Source organism: Nomascus leucogenys, chromosome 20, assembly GCF_006542625.1.
Source record: "Nomascus leucogenys isolate Asia chromosome 20, Asia_NLE_v1, whole genome shotgun sequence".
NCBI lineage: Eukaryota > Metazoa > Chordata > Mammalia > Primates > Hylobatidae > Nomascus > Nomascus leucogenys.
Window position 1 is genome coordinate 3,473,042 of NC_044400.1, and position 26,786 is coordinate 3,499,827.

Consider the following 26,786-nt stretch of genomic DNA (forward strand, 5'->3'; position numbering starts at 1 on the left):
AAGCTGGTAAAATATCTCACCCTACTTGCAGCCACAGTTAACTATATCGAGCTAGATGTTTGACCTGAACTAGGCCAATCATATTCCATCTCCTAGAAATTTAAAAATGAGACTGAATCACCATTCTCAGCCAAAGCTGGCTGCTTAAATAAAAAATAAAATTAGAAGCTTTGAGGTAGCCACTTTTGGCCAAGAACATGTGAAAGCTCTGTAAAGTCCTTTTGCAGGAAAGCAAATAATAAAACTAAAGACATTTCTTTTCATTTTATTATTATACTTTAAGTTTTAGGGTACATGTGCACAACGTGCAGGTTTGTTACATGTGTATACATGTGCCATGTTGGTGTGCTGCACCCATTAACTCGTCATTTAGCATTAGGTATATCTCCTAATGCTATCCCTCCCCCTTCCCCCCACCCCACAACAGTCCCCAGTGTGTGATGTTCCCCTTCCTGTGTCCATGTGTTCTCATTGTTCAATTCCCACCTATGGGTAAGAACATGCGGTGTTTGGTTTTTTACCCTTGCAATGGTTTGCTGAGAATGATGGTTTCCAGCTTCAACCATGTCCCTACAAAGGACATGAACTCATCATTTTTTATGGCTGCATAGTATTCCACGGTGTATATGGGCCACATTTTCTTAATCCAGTCTATCGTTGTTGGACATTTGGGTTGGTTCCAAGTCTTTGCTATTGTGAAGAGTGCCGCAATAAACATACGTGTGCATGTGTCTTTATAGCAGCATGATTTACAATCCTTTGGGTATATACCCAGTAATGGGATGGCTGGGTCAAATGGTATTTCCAGTTCTAGATCCCTGAGGAATCGCCACACTGACTTCCACAATGGTTGAATTAGTTTACAGTCCCACCAACAGTGTAAAAGTGTTCCTATTTCTCCACATCCTCTCTAGCACCTGTTGTTTCCTGACTTTTTAATGACAGCCATTCTAACTGGTGTGAGATGGTATCTCACTGTGGTTTTGATTTGCATTTCTCTGATGGCCAGTGATGATGAGCATTTTTGCATGTGTTTTTTGGCTGCATAAATGTCTTCTTTTGAGAAGTGTCTGTTCATATCCTTTGCCCACTTTTTGATGGGGTTGTTTTTTTCTTGTAAATTTGTTTGAGTTCATTGTAGATTCTGGATATTAGCCCAAAACTAAAGACATTTTTGAAAAGAGCAACAACTCATCACCAAATGGTGTTCATTCTAGGAAAGCTAGTATGGTTCAATATTATAATATTCATCACTAATTATAAATACATCTAAGGGGAAAATCATATGGTAATCTCCACAGATGCCAAAGAAGCATTTGAGAATATTCAACACTCATTCATGATAGATACACTACAGATTTTTTACATGTTATGTACTTTTATGTATTACATACATATGTATTATATGCTATTATAAATATGTATATTTTTTCTACATCTATAAATCAATACAAAATTATCTACATCGTATTTAACAAAGAAACACTAGAGACACTCACAGTAAGTTCAGAAACAAAACAAAAATGCCCATTATCTCCACTACTGTTTAACACAGAATTGGAAGTATTCGCGAACAGAATAGGGAAATGTAATTAGAAGCACACTATTTGGAAAAGCAGAGGTGAACTATCTCTATTAGGTGGTGATATGGTATGTAACTCAATTACGTAAGAGAATCAGTGCAAAAGCTAGTACAAACAATTTAATAAAATTGCAGGATATAAAATTAACATACAGAAATCAACAGCTTTAACAAGTTATAAGGTATAATGAGAAAGAAGATTCCATTTACAATACTAAATAGATGAAATTCCTAGGAATAAGCTCAACAAAAAATGCACAAAACCAACCCTCCAACAGGATACACAAGTAAATTTTGACAAATGAAGAGACAAACCACATTCCAAAACAGGAAGTCAACATCATAAAGGTGTCAATTCTCTATAAGCTAATTTATAAATGTATGGTGAATCCCAGTAAAACTGCCAACATTATTTTCGGGAGTTAGACAAAACAATGATAAAGTTCATATGAAAAAATAAGAACGATTGCCAGTAAACTCTGAAAAAGTAGAATAATGAGTTAAGGGGAAGTGATTAGCTCTACCAGATATAAAAATAAATGATAAAAGATAAGATAATAAACAATTAATAATCTTACCTTTGAAAAGATAAAACAATTAATGATTTAAACAGTTTCTTGCACACAAAAAATTTTTTTGAAGGAAAATTTAAAGGGAACAAAATTAAAAGTTAAAATATACACCAAATGACCTAAAAAAAAAATTCAAATATGATGGAGGTGGCATCTCATACCAGGGAGAAAAGATTATTTTTTTAAATGACGTTTACACAACTGGACATCCACTTCAATGAATATACTGATCTACAATGCAGTGTATACTAGAACAAACTACAGAAGTTCTAAGGAAAAAATGAGGTAATTAACTTGAAGGGGGAAATCTACTTAACTTTAATTCAAAAACCAAAAGCATTTTTTATTAAGGAGTGAAAAAAAAACTGACTGATATATCAATTTCCCTCAATATGGAACTGAATAGATTATAGTCAACATATACACCAGACCACTACCTAGTTACAGTAATAACAAATAAGAATTGATGCTCAGCACACAAGAATTTCTTTAACGACCATATCTGTATTTAAAATTCTCTTGTTTTGGAAAATGACTATTCCTTCCTCTCAAGCTCCCTTTAGACTAGTGACCCAATACAAGCTGCCATTCTCTTACACCACCCATGTCTCAGGCTACAAGGCTACAGTGAATAAAGCTAATCCAATAACTGAAGCGATGACTCAAAATGAGCTAAAGAAATTCTTTCCCGAAAATTTTTCAATCTCAAGTAGATTTTAAAAAACAAACCTCTCTTTCTCTTTCTCTCTCTTACACACATATACCTATTCACATACAAATATATTACATAGAAAAAAAGTATGGAAGAATGTACATTCACCCAAAGGTCAACCACAGAGATATCTCAGAGAGGTGGAAATTTAAGGGATTTGTGTTTTCTTCTTCACACTTTTTCTGCATATTCTGAATTTTTTTTACAAATGAACACATATGATATTGTTATAATGGAAGAGTAGGTATTTCCAAAAACAGAATAATATAATGTGAACAATCTGGGGTTTCGTTTTTCTAGTTTACAGAGAAATCAACTACCTCAAGATATGCTCAGGTGGCTGAGTACATTTCCAACGACCATCTGTACTGTTTTATCACCCTACTGAATCAGCACCTTCCTGTGCTGTGTTAATGTCCTAACAGTAAATAAAGGGCAACTTTTATTTACGCCACTGTTTCTAAACACAATTCCACTGCAATACAGGAAAATGGTATCTAGATTTTTTTAAATTTTTTTTGTGTAGAGACTTGCTATGTTGCCTGGGCTAGTCTCAAACTCCTGGCCTCAAGTTATCTTCCTGACAGCCTACCAAAGGGCTGGGATTACAAGCACGAGCCAGAGTGCCTAATCACAATATCTAGATTTACTTTAGTGCTTAAAAGTAATAATATTCTTTATATTCGATACATTTCTATTCATCAGTAATATGTTTCCACAAACAATGAAGAATCAATAAGTACAATTCTGCATTTCACATCAGTATAAATTCAGTCTAAAACTTTAAAATACTTCCTCAGATTTCTCAGAAAATTTAAACCTTTGTGATTCATATGCACTGAAGATTAACTATTTTTTTTTAAAAAGCAATCTGCATTATCAACTAAAATGCGATTCTTAACCACCTTAATGAGTCATCAGGGTCATTTACTCTAGGTCTGATGATTCTCTGGAAGGGAAGTGGTAAACATCCATATGAAACTGTGGTAACAAAACAAAACAAACCCAGAAAGTTCACAGACTCCATTAAGTCTATCTACGCACCAAAGACCTCAGTTAAGAAACCCTGACATAAGATGAAGATTTAAATGAAACTCCTTAATCCACAAAGCATCCGAATTGTTTTTATTCTGCCGTAAATTTGCTGAAAATGCAGTCAGAAATCACGGTTCAGTAAACTCATAACTAGTTTTGTCTCTAGTCTTCTGCCACCGCCACCACCGATGCACTGCCTCCACAGTCCATCTAATGATCTATTACAAATACAAACTTGAGGTTGTACCCTGCAAAACCCAAGTTCCCCATCAAGACTAAACTCTATATTTACTACACAAAAGGGGAAAAGATATACATATATATCTTTTAATAATAAAACTATAATAATCATACAAAATAAACTATATAACATACATATATAGTTTAATATCATTTATCACTTATCATTGCATAAGTAGTAATATACAACCCATGTTGCTGAATTAAGTAAAGCAGCGTTTTTCAAACTGTGAGTTGAACCACTAGTGAATCATGAAATCAATCTAGTAGCTCATGACCGAAATTATTTTTAACAAAATAGAACTGAAAAGGGAAAAATGCATATATATATATATATATATATGCAGCTAATCTTCATTACTTGCAAATTCCCTATTTGCAAATTTGCCTACTTGCTAAATTTTATTTGTGACACTTTCTCAGTCACTTGCAGACACGTGCAGAACAGTGAAATATTTGAGTTGCCCACCTGACATATATTCCCAGCTGAGGTCAAACAAGGTGACACTCTGACGTCTTGTTTCAACTCTCATACTGTAAACAAGCATCCTTTTCATGTTCTACTTGTGCCATGTTTTTCACATTTTTATGCCTTTTGTGGGTAATTTCACTGTCTAAAGGGGCCCCCAAGTATGGTGCTGAAGTGCAGTCCCGTGTTCCTCAGCACAAGGCTGTGATGTGCCTTATGGAGAAAATACATGTGTTACATAAGCTTCCTTCAGACATGAGTTACAATGCTGCTGGCTGTGAGTTCAATGTCAATGAATCAACAAGGTATTTTAAATATACAATTTAAAAACAGAAACATACATAAAACAAAGTTACAAACTGATCAGCAGATGAAACTGTTGTGACCAGGGTCTAGCGAGAACCTAACCCTATTATTTCTCTTGGAGCAATGGCTTAGGTATTAAATAATTCTGTGCTCATGGCAACAGAACAGAACATAACTATCTCGAATAAATAAACTGTATTAGTATATGTGTAATATAGATATGTCTGTCAAAGTGCAATTTATTTGTTACACACACACACACACACACACACACGAGTGATAGCCAAAAAGACATTTGAAAGCCAATGAATTAGATCACAAGGAAAAAAAGCCTGAAAGGTGTGGTAAAATGGTAAGGCAGAAAGGCATGGATCATGGGCACACACGCCAATCCCTTTTTTCTACCTAGACAAATCAATTCTACTGAATCCAGAATCACCCCTAACTTGTGATTTGGTTGGTAGATCTAGGATAAAGCTTTTAAGTGTACTTTATAAAAGCATCCGAGATATTCTGGTGTGTGACCAAGATAAGAACCACAATACTACCTCTTAAATTGGTGGTTTTCAAAGTTGGGTCCCTGGACACGCAACACCAGGATCACCTGGGAACTTCTTAAAAATGCAAATTCCCAGGACCTATTCTAGACTTAATCAGACACTAAGAGGAATAAGACCCAGTGATCTGTGTCTTAACAGGCCCTCTAGGTGATTCTGAAGCATGCTAAAGCTTGAGAATCACTGACCTATATCTTTGGAAATTTTTGTGGGTGGTATTTTGAAAGCCTTGATGAATTCTGCAACGTGGCTAGGCTATTCCAAATAAACTCCTACTGACCAAACACCTATAATGTATAAACAATCTTCTTCCAAGTACTTGGCTTTACAGAACGTGACCCATCACTCTAAGCCAAAATTAAGTAAAACCTACGCATTACTTGATTAATAATCAAGCAGCACTGTTTCTTTAGTCCATCCTCCGTAACAGTTTCTGTTCTTCCAAACTCGTTCAATAGGCACTGTTTATAATACAATTTTGCCTGTCCTAAAAGGTGACTCTACACTAGATCCCAAAACTGTTCCAACTCTCTTAACAACTCTACTGGGGGTCACACACTTCCCTATATGAGCGTAACAACAGGCATCTAAAAAAAACTCATGGCATTCTGGCATACAGGAATCATTTCAAGACTAATCTGTAAAAACTAATTCAATAGTACATTATAGTCAATTAGCTATTACATGAATTGATATTTAAACTCTGGTTCAAATCATGTCCCTCATGAAATAAATTTCCACAGTATCATTTTCATTGTCCACATTAACACCTTAAAATGTGTTCATCTGTGTAAAACTCTTTTCTCTCCTACTAAGCTATAAGCTGCTCGTGAATGGGTACCACATCTTACTCCTTTCTGTGTCTAAAGCACATAGCAGGTGCTATACATTCAGTCATCAAATATTTACTGAGCAAATACCAATATGCCATCTCTACCAAATGATGGAGTATACAAAGGTAACAAAGACAAGGTCCCTGTGCTTATGAGGCTAAGTTACTGAATGAATAAACATCACAACTACAGTGACAGTATGAGACAGTGCAGTCCATATGAAATATCTGGCTTGCCAACATGATACCTGAATAGGATAGCTTTCTTCAAAAGGGTATCTTATTGTTGCTCTTCTGACTCAAGTTACTACTTGAGGCCATAAATAAATATTACAGTAAAAACACTGACAAGTCACTTAATAATTCATCTGACTTTTTTTGTATAAAAATAGGAATACAAGCAAAAGTCCTATACACAATGCAAGGCTTTGCTGACAACCAAACTGCCACTTAGGAATGACGGGTTAAGGTTTGCTATCCAAACTACAATCAACAGAAAGCTACATTCTGCTAATTCTCAATTCCTCAGAGATGTTAAAGGGAAGGAATTTAAAATCAAAATTGCCTGACTTTGTAACTCTAGATTAAAAAGCTAACTTTAAGATCACATATTACTCACTTACAAAACGAGTACAAGAGAATTACTTGGTTACTTAACTGAGTAAAAAAGCCTTTGTCTAGAAATTTTCTAGAATAACCACACACACACACACACACACACACACACACACACACACACAGCTAACAGCAGCTGCCTCTGTAGCGTGTCTGTGAACCTGAGGAAGGAAAGACACTTTTTATGTATATGCTTTTGTGCTGTTAAATTTTTATATTTAAATCATGTGGATCTACTATTTTTCAATTTTAAAAAGCTAGTAGTAAATGTGCTAAATGTGAAAATAAGACAATTCGGTCTACAGTACCATCTCCTGTATAGTAATGGGAATAAAATCCGCAACCTGTATGCTTTTGAGACAAGGACGACACAGGAATGAGATTGCCATTTGGGCTATGGAAATTCTCCTGAAGATTTCTGAACTTCAGGTCGTAGGTTCCCAAAACATCCATAGAAAGAACTAAGGGGTCCATGAACTTGCATGAGAAAACATAAACTTCTAACAAATTTAACATTTCCTTCAATTCCTAACTAATGTAGACAACAGACCACAGCAGTACTAGCAATACCAACAGAAATCCTAGATCTTTTCATGTCAAATTATGTCAAAATACTGTTTATATTTATCACTATTTTGAATTTACAATAACTAGATCCAACTGTAGATTCTGCACTTAATGTCTTAATAAAGTATATTTATTAAAAATTGTTTATTTTGATAACTTTATTTCAATATAATTGATTTATCTGACCTTATTTTATGCATTTATGGCATCATTCCGAGGAGTTTCACCAGACTGCCAAAAGAGTCCATGTCACCAAAAAAAGGTTAAGAAGCCCTGGATCATAATTCTCAAATCAGATGCCAATACCCTTCACTTGGAAATTGAAAGAGGAAGCATTTTGGGGTTATTCCAACTAGAAAGTTCCAGAAATTAATGGGCAGAAGATAGATATAATAAACTTGTTTTGCCTGTGACCGTCCCATACAACCAACTACAAATTGAATGCTACTAGTGCCCCAGTTGAGAAACATCTCGAGAATCAAATAAATGGCACGACTACCTTCATCAATACCATACTTTTGAAAGTTTCCAAACAAAAGTGTTCATCCAAGAATTCAATGGTATACTGGAATGTCTCTCTTCATTCACTTCTCTAGTGTACAATACCCACTGCATAGATTTTCATCACTAAAACTTATCTTCCCCATAACTAATCATCTAACCTAAAAAAATCATTCTGAAGAACAAAAACAATATTTATTAATTATTCAGGGCCCAATTATTACTCTACGGATTAACTGAAGATTTAGTTATCTTAGCAAAAAATTTTCAAGGTCTTTAGTTCTTAAAATCAATTTGGTTGTCAACTGCTATGCCAGAAAACAGAGAAGGAAGGAGGAAAACACACATATTAACTTGGAAAGTTTGAAAGCGCTCTCTTTGTTTGTTTGTTTGTTTTTAAGAGACAGGGCCTCAGTCTCACTCTGTCATCCAGGCTGGAGTGCAGCGGCGCTATCACAGTTCACTGCAGCCTTGAATTCCCGGGCTCAAGGAATCCTCCAGTTTCAGCCTCCTAAGTAGCTGAGACTACAGGTACCTGCCACTCCACCCAGCTGATTTTTTTTATTTTTTGTAGACACGAAGTCATACTATGTTGCCCAAGCTGGTCTCAAACTCCTGGCCTCAAGCTGTAAAAATGTTTAATTGGCATGAGAAAAAATGTGAAACTCTATCATAGAATAATGTATGGGAATACTCTACATTTTACTCTTCCATCAACCTTCATATTTGTTATCCTGTATAAGTGAAAATTGTTACCAAAAATATGAGTGTTGCCTATAAGACACAGACTTAAGTTTTTACAAAAAAGTGTAATCTTGGCCGGGCATGGTGGCTCACACCTGTAATCCCAGCACTTTGGGAGGCAGAGGCGGGCAGATCACGAGGTCAAGAGATCGAGACCATTCTGGCCAAGATGGTGAAATCCCATCTCTACTAAAAATACAAAGATTAGCTGGGCGTGGTGGCACATGTCTATAGTCCCAGCTACTTGGGAAGCTGAGGCAGGAGAATCACTTGAACCAGGGAGGCGGAGGTTACAGTGAGCCAAGATCGTGCCATTGCACTCCAGCCTGGGCGACAGAGCAAGACCCTGTCTCAAAAAAAAAAAAAAAAAAAAAAATCTAGTAATCTTTAAAACTAACTTTTCAGATACTTATTAAACAGATGAGGAAATGGGGCTCAATGAGGTTAAGTAATTTACCTCACCCATAAGGAAAGTGGCAGAGGCCAGGATTGGAACCTAAATCACAATTTCAAAGTTCCAGCAACTTCACCAAATTAGCAGCAAAACTTAATGCTGCTTGCTGACTCCCCAACCAAGAGTCTCACGTCCTTAGCCCATTTAAAAAAAAAAAAAAAAAAAGCAAGCAAGCAGGGAAGCAAAGATAGGAGTTAGAGAGGTAGCAGATAGGCTGACTCTCCAGTCTGCATTCCTCTGACTTTATAGCAACAGCTACTTACAGTAAAACAAAAAACCTAAAAGCAGACAGATACGATGAAACAGTGCTGAGGAGAAACTGTAAGTGACTGGCATCTTCCTCCACAGTGTTAACCCTGTAAGAAGCGGTTCTGCATCATAGAATATGTAAATTTAAAGCTCTGTCCCATTTAAATAGTATAGACAAGGCAAATAATCGATGATCAACTTTAAGTTAAAATCAAATAATCATGATGGACCTTCTGCCATCTACACTGGTCTCCTTCATGGCTTATTCCTATCAGCCTCTCCTCCTCATGCTGTCTCTATGTACCCATTACTGTTTTTCTACTTCAACTCTACTTAAAACTAAATGAAGATGCAGAGCTGCATTGTTTACCGATACAACGAAACTCAATCCAAGTGACCAGCATCATGCTAAGTGCCTGTATTACAAACTTTTTATCACTTAAGACAGAAAGTGACAGAAGTACCTGGATTGCTATCCTGCCTGTCTTGGGTACTGAATGAAACAGACATGATACCTTCCTCAAGACATTTAGTCTTGTTGGGGAAGTAAGTGTCTACTCTTTCCCGTGCACATGCTCTTTCTCATACATATATAAAATTCACACACACACTCTTACACACACACTCAAGTGAGAAAAATGATACTAGAAAATTAAAATAAACTCAAGTGGTAAGGACTAAAAGTACTACTGAACTTCAGAATACTTACAGCAATGAGTAAGCCTAGTAAAGACAGTGAAGAACATTTCATGAAAGCAAGACGATCATAACCAAAACATACACAGAATGGATTGCTCTGCTGGGCTCCAGGAAAAATTAGTATTAGATAGTGGATGAATATAATTGATCCTCGTAAAAGAACGACAAGCCAAATTGACAGCATCTCAGCAGTATTAAAGAGTTAAACCTTAAGCATTAATTTCTTCCCAATATTTAATGTCACATTTGTTTGTTCTTTTCATCTAATTATAATCCTGGACAATATACCAGTAGATAGACATGTGGTTTCAGAGGTTCAAGTAATTTTTAGAGTCAAAAGTACTTTAAAGGTCACTCAGTCCAATTCTATTTCACAAGTGAGAAAACTAAGGGCCAGGAAGGTTAAATAATTTCTACGAGGTCAAACAAAACTCATCCCTTACGACTTTGAAAATTAGTAAGTGTGAAGAGTGCTTTTTTTTAAAAAAGACACTGGAGACTTACAGTCTTTGATTCAAATTTCATTTAAAACATAATACATACAAATTATTCTAAGCTCATTAGAACATCTCACAAATTTACGGTCTGTAAAAACACACTAAGTATACAAATTGAACTTGGGACAAACCATGGATTAAAATGATGCCTAACTTTTGATCACGCTGTATTACCATCAGTAGCAGACCTCTCAGAGCAGCTCCCCAGCTGAGAGGGTAACACTTCTCAACATAGGTGTACTAACTTCCCCTGCTCTTTGAATGGCAGACTCAGAGGTAGATACCTGATGCAAGCCAGACCAATAACGCGCTCTATCTCAAGAATCCGGAATTTTGAACTTTTAATGGGAAAATAAATGGTAGAACAGTAAAGCTATAATGGACCTTAGATATCTTCTAGTTCTCAACCCATTCATTTTACAGATGAAGCAGTACAATGGTGAAGCAAGAGCCCCAGAGTCAATCAACCTGAGTTCAAATCCTGGCTCTAGCATGTTCTTTTTTAGATGCATGATCTTAGGCGAGTTACTTAATTTCTAAAGTTTCAGTTTCTTCCTCTGAAAAAGAAGTAGTAACACCTATATGTCCTACTCTTAAAATCAACTCTAAACCATCTATTAAGTTTAACAAAGTACCTGGCACATGCTCAACACACTCAACAACACACACTCAAATGTTAGCTGCGATGGTAGTGATGAACAACCTGAGGCTCAGAAAAGCTAAGCAACTTCCCAAATTATATGGCCATTTAACCCATTTAGGCATAAATGGGTTAATCCATGACAACCAGAACTAGAAACAAAAACTCCAGAATCATACTTCAGTGGTCTTTCATCTATACCACCCTACAAACTCCTAGGCCTAACATTCAAAACTATCTATAATTTAGTCTAATTCTACCTTTTTTCCAACCTAATCTCCACCCCTATTTTTACTCCTTCATTCACCAAATATTTACTGAGTGCTTCTATGTTTTGAACAGTTTCTAGTGCTGAAGATGTAACAGGGATAAAATGAAGGGGAAGACAGAAGTAAAAGATGTCTGCATGTCCGAACGAGAACAGGGGAATGATATGGTCAGCAACATCAGAGTGCTATCCTCCTAAAGTTTCTACTAGCAGGAAGAACAGGAAATGATTGACAGAAAACATCTAACATGGAAGAACCATCCTTTGGTCTACTCAGCATCCTCAGAACTTCCTTTAGATATTCTTATGCTCTAATATTTGCTTCAACATACACCATACAACCAAACCTGAAAGCCCAAATTGTTACGCCTCTCTCCAAGAAGCCTTCTTTATGACATGCAATGAATCACCTCATGCCTGTCAACTACACTAACATTTAACTTTCTCTAATGCTCTTTTGATGTCTGTCAGGTTGTCTTAACCCTGCAGTTTTTGCTAACTTTCCAGATACATGTTTTTGGACTTAATAGTTCATTTAAGTTCCATGAAATCAAAGTCTGCATCTTCTTTTATTCCTAACATTTCAGTACACAGCCTTACACATACTTTTCCTATACAGAACACTTTAGTTTCCCAATATCTTATTTAGATAACAACTGGCATTTAGATAATACCTGGCATGTTATTTGCTTTTGTTAAAAGAAGAAATGCTTCATGTTTTTACAGGATCAATTTACAAAACTGCATTTTATACCCTCTCCATTATGAAACATGAAATATATTAGTGCCAATAATAATTCTGAAAAGGTATCAATACGGATTATATTCCTACCGTATCAATTCAAAATATCACTTAAAATATTAACATAATGGCAAAAATTAGACCACGTATGAGAGGAGATATGGCAATTCAAATTAGTCATGGATCTTCTTTAAAAATAAGGTGAATCACATGATTCATGTAGACTAGTACATTCTGGTATGAAAATCTATCTCACACAGGTCTACACACACCTATGAGAGTTACTTAAAACAAGATAAAGATTTATATTACAACCATATCCGCGTGTGAAAAGATTCTATATTTAAAGAGGCCTCTGACTCAAGAGGAAAAGAGGATATAATATTTAGATATACATAGTACCAAAGTAAGTAACCAAAAAGAATTCCCGGAAGAAGAATTTATCAAATGCTGCTAATAAATTTTATATATAGATAGATATTGGGGGAGGGGGAGAAAAGACACAAATATAGCTCTTGGAACAGAAAAAGAAATAGAAGCCCATCCAACACTCAACAAACATTTTTCAAGCATGTATTATGTGCCAGGCACAGCTCCAGGCACTTGGAATATATTAATGAGCAAAATAGGCAAAGATCTTTGCCCTTAGAGACATTATATTCCAGCAGGAGAAAAACCTAAACAATAAAATGGGACAGTTTCCCACAAATTTCTTATATGCTTAAGATAACATAAACAGTGGGATAAATATAATGGTGCCAATACAGGGGAAAGCAAAGTTAACTGCTAAGAAAAAAGAAAATCTGAAAACCCAAGAGCAAAAGTCAGACCAAATTAAGTAACGAAAAAACTACACTTCTTAATAATTTAACAGTCTAACCAAATTGGCAACTTTGTTAAGGTTTCCAAAATTATAAAAAGTAAAATATTATTTACAAAAGCTATAATGAACTTAATCACAGTTCAGTTGATAACTCTGGGTTCTGTAAGAACCCTGAATATGCAGCATGGTGACTATGAGTATATGCTTTTGTGACACCAATGTAACAAGGGTCTGAATTTCAGCCCTGCACTAGCAGCAAGACCTTTCAGTTTTTCCTCTATAAAACAGAAATGGTAATACCTCATAGGTCTGTTACCAGAATTAAATAATAATCAAAAACTGGAAACAACTAAAAAATCAGAGAGATGCATAAAGATAGCATACCAAATTCGTTGGAATACTACTCAGCAATATAAAGGAACAGACTCATACAACAAGGATGAATCTTAAATGCATCGTGCGGAACAAAGGAAGCTAGACACAAAAAAGTATGTATGATTCCATTTATATGAAATTCTAGAAAAGGCAACCTAATCTACGGTAAAACAAAACAAATCAACAATTGCTTGGAACTAGGAGTGGAAAGGGACTGGTTGCAAAGGAGCACAAGGGAACTTTTCCAATGTTGGAAATGTTGTATATCTTGTTTTCAAGCATGTATGCGTTTGTCAAAATTCATCAAACTCCACACTGTAAATAGGTACTTTTTTGTATGTAAATTATACCTCAAAAAAAGTTTATTTTAAAAAAGAATTAAATGAAATAACATACATAAAGCCCTTAACACACTATCTCGGATATATGAATTATTCAGGAAATGGCAAGTATTAGTAAAAACATCAACTACCCCATACAACACTCATGGGGAGGTGGCAGAACCGCTGGCTGCCTGATTTTTCTGGTCTAAATTCTAAATAAACATAAGTGTACAGTACTTGACCTAGACCAAGTGCCGTGAGGAGCATGACGAAGACCAAGTTAAAGGAGGATGCCAACTGGCAGCTCTTAGCAGAGGACAATGATAATAAGGATAGGGAAGAAAAGAAGTAAAAGATGATTGCATGTCCAAAAGAAGACGCTATACAGGATGACATGATTATCAGTGATACAATGCTACCAACGCCCAAGAACACCTAAATCACCTCATCCAGGCATTGTCAGAATGTAACTCAGTCAGAATGTAACCAAAATTGAATAATGACTTTGTTTATATAAACGAAGTCTAATGATAGTCCAATAGCTACACAGAGGAGACAGGCCTTAATTTTAAGGGTGGGTGGGGATACAGGGGGAATGGGAAAAAGCCATCCATGAAGGCTTCAAAAGATTTTGCCAACCAAGCAGGACAGCACAGTTCAGAGACACCCAGCAACAATTGTTGATTCCGTAAGCCAAGGTTGGTTTGTCTGTTACAAGCCTACTGATTTAAAAGAAAAAATCTTACAAAAATAAGGAGTTAAGGACATCTAGATATTGAAAGTTACTTAAAATACAATTCAAGTGAAACACAAAACATATGTGAAATGTATGACATTTACTGCTGCTTAGAAATATTTATCAAGGCAGAACCATTTTTATAAATACATAATTCTGTTTAATAACAGAAGTCCTGTAAATAAGACCAGAGAAATGAATTTGCTGTCACTCATGAAAACACAAGTCTTCTGACATATATATTTAAAAAAGAAAGAAAAGGAAAAACTAATACTCCAATTGGACACTCTGGGAAGCAAAAGACTTCAGACTATAAATGTTAACTGTTAAGGTTTGCTTAATTTTGATTTTAAGAACCTCCACTTTTAGCATTTTTTAAAGAGGCAGAAAGGACAGGACAAAGAATCAGAGGTTCTGGGTTTCAACTCTAGTTTTATCAGAATTTGGATTTCTTCTTCCTTAAAATTGGGCAATTTTAGTAGGCTACTGAAAAGTATCTAAGTTTAGCATTCACGCTCTAGTTTGAAAATAATTTTTTCTAAAAGAGTTAATAAAAAATTGCAAGGCGCGGCAGGGCACGGTGGCTCACGCCTGTAATTCCAGCACTTCGGGAGGCCGAGGCAGGTGGATCATGACGTCAAGAGATCGAAATCATTTTGGCCAAGATGGTGAAACCCCGTCTCTACTAAAAATACAAAAATTAGCTGGGCATGGTGGCACGTGCCTGTAGTCCCAACTACTTGAGAGACTGAGGCAGGAGAATCACTTGAACCCGGGAGGGGAAGGTTGCAGTGAGCCGAGATCGCGCCACTGCACTCCAGCCTGGCGACAGAGCTAGACTCGGTATCAAAAAAAACATCTGCAAGGCGCAGCCAGGCGCAGTGGCTCACACCTGTAATCCCAGAAATTTGGCAGGCCGAGGCGGGTGATCACCTGAGGTCAGGAGTTTGAGACCAGCCTGGCCAATATGGTGAAACCCCGACTCTACTAAAAATACAAAAATTAGCTAGGCGAGGTAGTGGGCGCCTATAATCTCAGCTACTCGGGAGGCTGAGGCAGGAGAATCACTTGAACCCGGTAGGCGGAGGTTGCAGTGAGCCAAGATCGCGCCATTGCAATCAAGCCTGGGCGACAAGAGCGAAACTCCATCTCAAAAAACAAATAAACAAAAAATTGCAACACGAGTTAAGCACTTTTATTTTTAATGAAGCATGAAAAAATTACTCTGTAAGTTATCTTACTAAAGTAAGATAAAATACCAAAACATATGTGGCATACTAAGGACCACGTATGTTGGTGATTGCAAAAAGTAACATATCTTCCAGGAGTTAACTGTTCACTCTAGAACAGATTTCCTTTTTTGGGGGGGATGGGGGGGACGGAGTCTCGCTCTGTCCCCCAGGGTGGAAGTGCAGTGGCACGATCTCTGCTCACTGCAACCTCTGCCTCCCGGGTTCAAGCAATTCTTCTGCCTCAGCCTCCCGAGTAGCTGGGATTACAGGCGCGCACCACCAGGCCCGGCTAATTTTTGTATTTTTAGTGGAGACGGAGTTTCACCATATTGGCCAGTCTGGTCTCGAACCCCTGATCTCGTGATCCGCCCACCTCGGCCTTCCAAAGTGCTGGGATTACAGGCGTGAGCCACCACGCCCGGCCTACAACAGATTTGACTCAAGTTCTAAAATAACAGGACCAAGTAATTACACACAATACTGGTACTTTTAAGGCCATCTTTCTTTTGGATCAAGACCCACGAAATAGCAAACATATCCAAAGTTGTGCTTATTAGGGTTCAATGTAATTAACTTGCATATAACATGATTTTATTTTAATTTTCCTTCTCATGGAAATTTGAGTCGTAAGAAACAAATTTAAAAAAAAAGAGTTCTCACATACAAAAAAAAAGTTCTCACAGCTCTAAACCTTAAGGATAAATACTGGGTTTTGATTACATACGTATTTATATATATATATATATGCACACACAAATATATATGCATACGTATATATATGTATTATATATTTGTGTGTCTACACATACAGTTAAGTTCATCCCGATGCTACGGCCATATGCATTTTCTACTGAAAATGTTAAGACTTTCAAGTAATTACACATCAAAGAGAAATGTGATTAAATCAGGGCAAAGTAGTAATAACAGGGTAACATAATGAGATCAGAACTCGACCAGCCAATCAAAGGCATAAAAGCATTTCCTGCGATATTAATAGTCAAAAGAGAAAACCAATCGCGGAAACCTCGAGCTTCCTTTTGACAGTCACTGAAGCAAGAGAACCAATCCACACACACCCGAGGTTGACAATAAGGCGGGACTGTAGGTTCATTGAAGAAATTCTTGAGGGTGCAGTTACTATGAACTTCGCACGCAAGTAACACCACTCGAGTCATAAACACTCTCTGTCAAGCCAGATGAAATCCAACCGTCTGCAAAATTTAACCCATCGGAGGAAAAGCAGCAGTTTTCCCAAAAGGTGCTGTATTATCAAAATTACAACTGCCAATTTAAATGCACTAGGTCCTCTACTTCTAAGGACCACCTCGCAATGACAATTCTCGAGGACAACGCTACGCCGCCGGCTCGCTTCGGGGCATCCCCGGCTCCTCTCTAACGTTGCGCACGGAGCACGGCCGTCCGGGCGGAGCAGGCAGAGCCCGTCCGCCCCGCGCCCGGCTCGGGTCGGCTGAACTGGCCGGCGGGCGGCCCTCGGACGCTACGACCCGATCGATAGTCGTGGCCCCCGCCCTCCCCCGCCGCAGTACTGCACCGCCTCATCCCGCTGCACCTTCGCGGGCGGGGGAGCCAGGATGATTACATTGCTAAGAGGAAGATGTTTGTTTTGAAAGCACCCTTCCACAGTCATTTCAAAGAGAACTCAATATTAAACCAAATTTAAAAGTGGAAAAAATAATAATCTTGCCTAGCCAAATAATACCCCGCCATTAATTAGCCCCGCGCCTGAAGGAGGGAGGTGGGAAGGTAAACAGAGACCGTACGCCAAATGCGGCCAGCGCATCCCCTGCGCCATTCCCGGCCACCGCTTACGGCAAGGCCCCCTTACGGCAGCGTAAGCAGCGCTGCGAGCTAATCACAACACTGGGACGCAACAACATGGCGGCCGCGGGCGGGCGCTACGCCGGCCGAGAGGGTTTACGCTACTCCGCCGGCGTAGAGTCCCGTGCGTTAGAGCGGCAGCGGCGCCCTCCAGCGAGCGTAAAGCGCTCTGTGAATGGCGAGGCCCGACTGACAAAGGGGAGGGGGGAGGAGGGAAGGGGGGGTAATAAACACTCGAGTCCCTACCGATTCCTCCTCCTTCTCCATCCCGGTGGGCATCTGGGGCACGGCCCGGTTGATGGAGACGCAGTCGTTGAGATCAGGCATGTCCTTGCCGCGGTAGATAGGCAGCGGCTTGGCGGCGTCCAGCGCCCGCGCTCGGAAGGAGAGTTTACTCATTGTCTCCCCGCCTTACAGGAACAGCCCGGGCGGCGGCGGCGGGGCGGGCGGGGAGGGGGGGAGGACTCCCGCCGCCTCCTCCACCTCCTTCCTCAGTGCAGCGCGGCCGGCCCGCTCCTCCTCCTCCTCACTGCCCCCGGCCACAGCATGGGCGCCCACCCCGCCCGAAAACAGCCCCCCGCCGCCCGCGGCCGCTTCCACACACTAGATCCGCCGCTCGCCCGCCCGATCCGCTCCCTGCGCCATGGCCAACATGGCGGACATTACCACAGCGGCGGCGAGCGATCCCGGCAGCCCGCGCGAGAGCGCGCCCCCGTCGCGGGAACGCGCCTCGCCCTCTCCCTCCCTCCCTCCTTCCTCTCCCTTCCCCTCCCTCGCCTGCCCACCCACTCTCTCTGCGGCGCTGCCGGCCCGCGGGAGCGTGCTGGGTCTCGGTCCGCTCCGGGGAGAGGGGGCGGGGGCGGCGTCCCTCCGCTCGCTGGCCGGTGCTTTCGCTGTGTGGCAGGTGCCAGGTGCGCAAGTTCGTCCGCGCCCGGGAGCGTGCCCTTCTCCCTCCGCCGCCCGGTCACCCCGCTCGCTGGGTGTCCCGGAGGAAGGTGCCGGGCAAAGACGGCCGCGCCGAGCAGCGCGTGTGTGCAGAAGTCCGGGAGCGGGAAGGGAAGACGTCGACCCGGACCCCACCAGCCATCACCCAATCCTGTACTCGGACAGCGCTTATCCCCAAGGCGCCCCGAGCGCAGGCGAATTCGCATCCTCCGAGGCGCACATCCCCGAGAGGTGCGAGAGGTCTCTCCCATCTCTCCCATCAGTCCGTTCGGAGGACTGGACCGCGCGGCTGGTGCCAGCCCTCTTCCACTCCCTCCCCTCCGTACCTGTCCGAAAGAGCTCTCCAAGGTGCGGCAGCGCGTTCGTCCTTGCCTTCGCGGGGAGGATGCTCAGGGCAGCAGTGAGGGTTCATGGTTTGAGGCTGCCAGATGCAACAAGTGAACTTAGGTTCCGTGTCACCCAAACTTCGGTACAGCTGTTTGGTGGATGGTAGGTATTTTTCTGAGTTCAAAAACAGTAGCTTTCCTAAAAGTTCAGCTTCTAAAAATTTAACCAAGGCAGCACACATTTGCCAAGTAGCAGATGTGTGTCAAATGTGGGGTGCTGTGGAAGACTCGAAGAAATCTGAGAAAAGGTTCCTGCCTCAGAGAGCTTTCACCTTAATGGGATGCCAGGATGGCTGGAAAGATGAGTAGCAGAGACGTAAATAGTTGAAGAAAATGACAGCTGGAAAGATAAATGACAACCGAAAAAAAAAGTGTAAATATTTTAAGAAAACAATACAAGAGATGACACAGGCAGTAAGTAGCACATGATTAATTACCAAACGAGATCTAGGCAATAATTGTAAGAGTTCAGAGAAAGGAGGCATGACTGCAGCCTAAACTGGTTAGAGAAGCTTCTCAAGAGGAGGGAAAATCAAGGTGACTCAAATAAGTACTAGCTATTGTTGACATCCACCTGGTTTAGCCGAGAGGCTCTTGGTTAGTCCTTAAGCATTACACATTTCTCACAAAACCGTACAGAGAGTTTTTAAACACATTTTACCATTTTCTAATAATCGATCAATACTCTGCCTAACTCAGAGAAAGGCAGACGATTTCCTAAAGACCAACAGTGAAAAAATGGATTCCTACTGTTATTTCTATGTGACAATAAAACTATATCTCTTCCTCTGTTACGTCCTTCTTCCCCTCCTCCACTTCCTCCCCTCCCCCTTTTTCCTCCTCTTCCTCTTCCCCTTTTCTCTCTACAGTCTCCTCTTTTGAAGGCAGAATGGTGGATATAGTCTTCATGGTAGTGTCCAAATAGTCTAACCAGTCTGTCCCAGAAAAACTCCGAGTATTGTTGAGTGAGGCTTGAGTGTTTTTCATCCACTTTGTTGTTGGAAACAACGGAGATGCTGTGACTCATTTCTTGTAAGCCGTACCTTCCCCAAGCTTATGGGCATGTCCTGCTCTCTAAGTGCTGCCTCTAGAACAGTTCCAATCCTCTGGAAGCAAGAACAAGAAGTTCTTGGGAGGGGGTCAGCACTGGGTTCAAGCCTGAAAGGGAAGAAAAAAGCAATAGTTGAAGAAATGAGTCATCCAGAGCTTTCATCTGGATGCCCAGCCCTCCTCAGATTCAGGAAGGATAGCTTTCTTCTAGTCCCTATGTTTAGTTTTACCGTTTCTCTCAGAAAAGGAAATATCGAGTATGTGTAATATGCCATCCATTGTAGTAACATGTTATATATATTATCTCAACTAGTTGAATTCCACTTAATTCTTATTATAACTCTATGAAAAAATATAATTTTACCAATAAGAAAACTGAGCATCAGATAATTTGTCAAATTTCAATTCCAACAACTTGCAGAACTGGGCTCAAATTCAGGTCTGACCTGACTCCAAAACTCTAGTTTTCTCAGTGGTGCTGCCCTGCTATCCAAGCTCTTCGGTTTCTTGACCGGTCAGCATTCTAAAGCTGCTAATTCAAAGTTGATTACTAAGACCTTCCAACCAATGGCCAAGAGAGCGCATAAACCAGAGCCTAAAGTTGCAGTAGACCAAGGAGGGCAGGAACAACATCTGTCTGTCAATCACTGTATCCCCAGTTCCATGCCTCACATATGGCAGGCATCTAAAGTATATTTGTTGACTGATATTCCATGAACAAATTCACTGATACTGACCCCATGCCACGCTAGCTTATAGTTCACATACCTTACTGGCCTGTCACCTGACCTAGCTATTGCTGCCAATATTTGTTCTTACTGCGGCCTACTCTGTTGTCCAGCTTCCTACCTTTGTGCATAGAGATTTTAGAACCAATTAATCTTATTCAAAAACACCTTTTTGAAACCTGGAATTTATAGGAAGGGGTTTTTGCTGCAGTAGTTGTTTCTTTGTTGTTCTTTTACTTTGACCATGTAAAAGATTTCTTCCCCAAATCTCCATTTTCTTCTCGCCCTGTAGGCAATGATTATAGAGCTGGGAATAAAACCGTTTGAGGCAAATAACACAATATGCTTTTCAACGGAGACACAGCCTGTGTTTTCTTGGCTTCCAATTCAGTGCCCAAACCGGAATGCCTCTGTTCACTTTTGGAAAGTAACTTCTATTTGTATATAAATGTTACTTTTCATAAAGTTTATTTCTGATTGATTTGTTGAATACTCATATAATTGTTAGTGCTAAAAGCAAAAAAAATCTTCTTATAAAATAAAAAATTCTCTCATGAAATATTTTTATCAAGACCTGCTTCAAATGGGTGTACAGCCTAATAGCCTATTTTAATTTCCACATACAATGCGCTAAGTATAGTCATTCTAAAATCAGTCCACTTCAGATATGCTCTAGACCAATTCCAAATGACATGCATTTAGCCCAGCAAGCATAATATATAAGCACCCAAGAATTAAAACCAGTTTTAAAGCCATATCAAAATAAAATCACTGTCCAAATGTAGTCTAAATTAGAATAAATGTCAAATAACTGTTAGAATTAGGATTACATTCCAGTGTCCATCTCCCAGTACTATAATCAAGGCAGGCAGCTCCCAAATAATGGACAAATTACTTTCTGAAAGGAATCTTAAAACTAGTAAACACAGTTGCTATTCAACTATTTCAGAGTTTTATCAATGTCACGTTCATTCTAATTGGCTCATGGTTTCAGCAAAACCAAATGAAAGTTAATTGGGTTAGTATGTGAACTGCACCTCCACTCCTCCCCCTTATGTTCCCAGGAATGAGCCTAGTACTAATAAAGCTTCGTTGTTTTCCATATGTAATCTGAATATGGGGTCTGCATTCATTACAATCAACTGGAATCAGTTCCGTGGTTCCAGTGCCCTTTTCTGAGGCAACTCTGCATCTTTGAGACATAGGGACAGAGACTACACTGAGAGGTGACTTGCCAAACATCTACTTCTACCTCTGCATTTGCCACCACGGGAATAGCAGATGGTAAACAAAAATTTGTGACTATGGCTCAGTTTCTTAGCAGCATCGCTCCTCTCAGACCTGGTTGGAATCACAGGGTGCCACCTTGTGTATAAGCTGACGATTTACTTCCCAGTTCCACAAAGGATCCAAATAGACTCCAAAATAATCAGCCTGAAAGCTCTGCATTTTGTTCACTAAGAAAAAAAGAAACAGATTTGAAAACGCACAGCTCCAGAGGGTCCACAACACCCAATTTTGAATCGCACTGACAGCCTGTCTCATTTGTTGCCCCACCCCTGACCGTAAAACACACCCAGTGCTCCACATTTGGAATAGATTGACGCTGCTCACTCAGGCTTTTGGATGGGGATAAGAGAAATAAGTAAAGCTCTTGTGACGAAGCTAATGAATTTGACTTGGACAGTTATGTGTGTCCAAACAGCAAGCAAGCTATGTAGATATAATTTCTGGACTTTGGATTTTATTTTATTTTATTTTTTTTGATGGAGTCTCTCTCTGTCAGCCAGGCTGGAGTGCAGTGGTGCAATCTCGGCTCACTGCAACCTCCGCCTCCTGGGTCAAGCAGTTCTCCTGCCTCAGCCTCCTGAGTAGCTAGGATTACAGGCACATGCCACCACGCCTGGCTAATTTTTGTATTTTTAGTAGAGACAGGGTTTTGCCATGTTGGTCAGGCTGGTCTCGAACTCCTGACCTCGTGATCTGCCCGCCTCGGCCTCCCAAAGTGCTGGGATTACAGGAGTGAGCCACTGTACCTGGCCTGGACTTTGGATTTTTGAGAGGCACTCGTTTCCATTGAGCTGATGAATATGAACCTACTTATTTTAATAAAATAAGTAAAATAATTATTTTTAAAAATAAGTACTTATTTTAATAAAATTGGATGATAGGTTTTAAAAATGGCTGAGTTTGGAACAGAAATACAATTGTTGGAGCAAGGCCACGGGAGGTAAAAAGTAGGATCCTTTCCAATCCAGCTACCTTGCCCTTGAGAAATTCCACACTGGGAGGAAACCCACTCTAAATTCAGCACAGCTGTCATTCAGCTGAAGCCACTATTACATTCATGGAACTAGTGGGACGATTCATATTATTTTGACAAGGGTGTTGGAGTGGAGATCCTGGGGCTTTGGGGGCTACAGATGCACACCCACTGTTGGTTTAGGGCTCCTGAAATGTATATTCTTCTCAGCTTCTGTCTCCATTGGTGCATCGTCTTCTCCTGAGGCATCTCTGAAAGGTAACTTGGAAGGTTGTTTCAATCCCTGTGAAGGCAGTTTAGTCTCACTGACTTTGCTGGCCCATCTCAGACAACAAGCAGGCTCAGAGCACCAAGCTCACTGGGGTCCAAGTGTTAGCTAAGAGGAGTCCATTGTTAGGAAACTTGGGTTGCTAGTCTAAACATGGCTCCTCCCACCTATTTTTTTAAATCTCTACCACCAACAAAGGCTTAAATGTTTATAACCACAGATTTGTGAATGGCATATGCAGCTGGAATCCTGAATTGAAGAAAATCGGTGAATTGATTTATTAACAGCCATGCCTTACTGATCTGATCTTTGTTGCCCCCTAGAACAAAACAACCTGGTTTCGTAAGAAAAAGGTTCTGACAGTAGCATATTGAGAGCCCCTTAAATTCCACAGTGACTTGTTAGGAGGTAGAAAGGAAAGCAACTTTGTTTTCTCCAAATTAGAAGACAGATTTACTTGTCTTTCCTCAGCTATTAAAGGTGACTTTGGCAGGGAAAGAAACAGAGACCACTGAAATAAAACACACTAATTACCTAAAAATTTACTGACTCACCCGTACCTCTCACCTTGTTTCAGAAAGGATTTCAGGTGGCTTTTGAGAGTTGCTAAAATATGCTAGGATAGCATTTAGGCTCTAAATTTCCTAGTAACACGAAATTAGGAAACCTTGTCAGCTTCACAGCTCACGATATCCATTAGATAAAATGACCACTCAGGAGAGTTACAGTTATTCCTGGTCCTCACTGCAATGTCCAAGAGTCTTTATAAATAGAGCAACTAGGTGATATAACAGGTACTTCAACAGTATTCTTACAATAGACACGAAAGGGGCATCTAAGGGCTGTTTCTTATAGTGACCCTCCATATACACTGACGGCATTGTATGCAATCCAGCACAAGCAATCCTGCAGAGGTTAGAATGGAGCTGGATGTCTGAAGCCATGAGCCCCACCCCATACAGATCTGGGAGTATGAATGGACCCTACGGCCCCCAGGCGATCCTGCCTGAAGATTGTTCTTCTCTCAACTGTCTCCTGATAAACTGTGCTACTGAGAGCTCAAAATTGTGCGCTATTACAATTGCCTGAAGTGTAGCTCTTCTAAATGCCCAATTAAGGGCAGGCCCACATGCCTTAAATGACCGTGTTGTGGAGGATATTTTCTGGAAAGAAAGAAGCTTAACAAGAACCAGTGCCTAAATAGAAAGCTCTCCTCCCGCTCTTGCAATGAGCTAAGGATGTATCCATTGGCAAAGCCAAGAAGTAATTTGACCTTTGCATAAACAAGGTGTGCATTGCTATCTCAGGTTAGATGGCATCAGGGGGTGGGGAGGTAGGGAAAGGTTCGTGCACACTGCATCCGTGTGAAGGTTGTCCGCTAAATGGTATAGCTGTTGTTTGCAAGCTTTGTTTTCTGGCTGTGGACTCTGCTTCCAATGCTTACATTGTGCCTTTACTTACTTCGAAAGAGAGCCGCCCATCTGTAACTGCTACTTCTCTAGGGCAGCTTTTGTAGCCCAGCAGACGGTACAAGGCTTGTTTTGAAGGAAACTGAGTTTCAGAGTGTCCTCTGTTAAAGGAGGACATTAGGTCCTCCTACTCAGCCATACAAGGGACACTTATATACCAAGTCCCCATCTTTCACGCTTCGCAGTCCAGCAGTTCTTCTAGCACTGTGCGTTCCCCTCCAGGGCTGGTACATAGGCCCACGCCAACTGCTGATGCAGACCTGCCATTTTAGGAATATCTTGGGGGATCTGCAGGGGCAAAGGGACTCCGGAAGTGGATGTCAGTTTGAGAACCAATTTTCACCACCACACTGATGCCTTCTACTAGGTTTGAAGGCAGTTATAGCTTGGTCTGGAGCTTGGTGCCTGAAGGCCCTACTTTTATGGTCTTTTGTCCTACGACTTCCCTACTTCATGGGAATGAAATGGCTTAAATAGCATGTGCCAGCCCATGTATGAAGTGACGCCAGTCATTTAAAATGTGCCTGAGTGACTAACAAAGAAAACAACATTTGAAACCTATTTTAGGTATAGAGATAAGTCTGGAATATTTTACCAAAATATTCCCCTTAGTGAGAGAAATGAGATTGCAAGGAAAGGATGATGGTAAAGAGAAATACTTTTTACTTTATCAACCTCTCTGTTATTATTCTAGATAGGTGGTTTTAAAAACTCATTTTAAAGAATTACGATCTGGTAGGTCAGGCGTGGTGGCTCACGCCTGTAGTCCAAGCACTTTGGGAGGCCGAGGTGGGCAGATCACGAGGTCAGGAGATTGAGACCATCCTGGCTAACACAGTGAAACCCCGTCTCTACTAAAAACACAAAAAGATTAGCCAGGTGTGGTGGGGGGCACCTGTAGTCCCAGCTACTCAGGAGGCTGAGGCAGGAGAATGGCGTGAATCCAGGAGGCAGAGCTTGCAGTGAGCCGAGATAGCGCCACTGCACTCCAGCCTGGGCGACAGAGCAAGACTCTGTCTCGAAAAATAAAATAAAAGAATTACAATCTGGTAATAGAACCTGCTTGTGCTTTGGAGAGAGACACAGCTGGTCTCCCTGTATTCTATGACCCTTGTTAAATTGCTGCACCTCTATGAACCTCTGTGACTTTGTGAAATGGGTATAATGTGCCTATCTCACTGGCTTCTTATGAGAAGTAGATGAAATAACACGATACAAATTGGCTAACACAGTGCCAGGCACACAGGCCCAATCAATATTAAAGCTACTGTTTCTATTCCTTTCCCTCTGTCTTTTTATTTACATGGCTTGAGGTGATTAAAATTAGATAAAATTAGAACTGTAGCACATAGAAAAAAGGAAATCTTGAGTTTCTACTCCAGTTTATGGTTCATTTTAAATTCTTCAAAACTAGAGTAAACTGAACATACACCCCCTCACCCCTCCCCACTCCCAGTTGACACTTTATTCCCTAGCCTTGCTTAGGGCTCATCAAGTTCCCAAGAACAGAGTGGAACTATTATTCAAATCATCATGGCCATAGGGCCCTGCCAAAAAGATGACATTAGAGCCTTCAAAGTGGGAAGATCATACCTTTGTTGGAGAGATACATTTATATCTAAATACTTAATCAGACTCTGAAAAGTCAGATTTGTTTCTCATTGTGCAAAAGTTCTCTTCAATAACTATGAGATGAATCACATGACCTTAAGACTGGATTTGAGGGTAGGGATTCTGCTTTTTCTTCCACCTTCTCTCTTGCCCTCTCTCCTTCACCATTTCTTCCTTCCCTCTATCCTCCTCTTAATTTATGAAATTCTAAATACGATTTTAAAAGTCCAAATTTCTGTCTGAACAGCAACATGGTTAGCTCCTATTTGAAATCAGAAAGAGCTAGGCTACTTATCCATGAAAAATTCCCCCATAATCCATGGGCTGGCTGTGTCTGAGTTTATGTTCACCTGCAAAATAAGGCTACCGTGTTCACAAGGGATATTAGCAGGAGTCATTACATAACATCTATAACATAGTGGGACAATTTCCAAAAGAATTTACAAATGATGTTTGA

At 40.2% G+C, this 26,786-nt stretch overlaps 1 protein-coding gene across 2 annotated transcripts in view; it reads right to left on the reverse strand.

Annotated features, from left to right (window-relative positions):
• EPC2 (enhancer of polycomb homolog 2) overlaps positions 1–18,285 on the reverse strand; it is a 145,517-nt gene extending 127,232 nt beyond the window's left edge. Inside the window, exon 1 of one of the 2 annotated variants that reach the window (XM_012502529.2) lies at positions 17,856–18,285. In XM_012502529.2, coding sequence (XP_012357983.2) covers positions 17,856–18,008 — 153 coding nt within the window. In that variant the 5' untranslated portion in view covers positions 18,009–18,285. The remainder of the gene's footprint in view (positions 1–17,855) is intronic. The other variant, XM_030800978.1, reaches the window with a different exon arrangement.
• Positions 18,286–26,786: the final 8,501 nt, after the last annotated feature.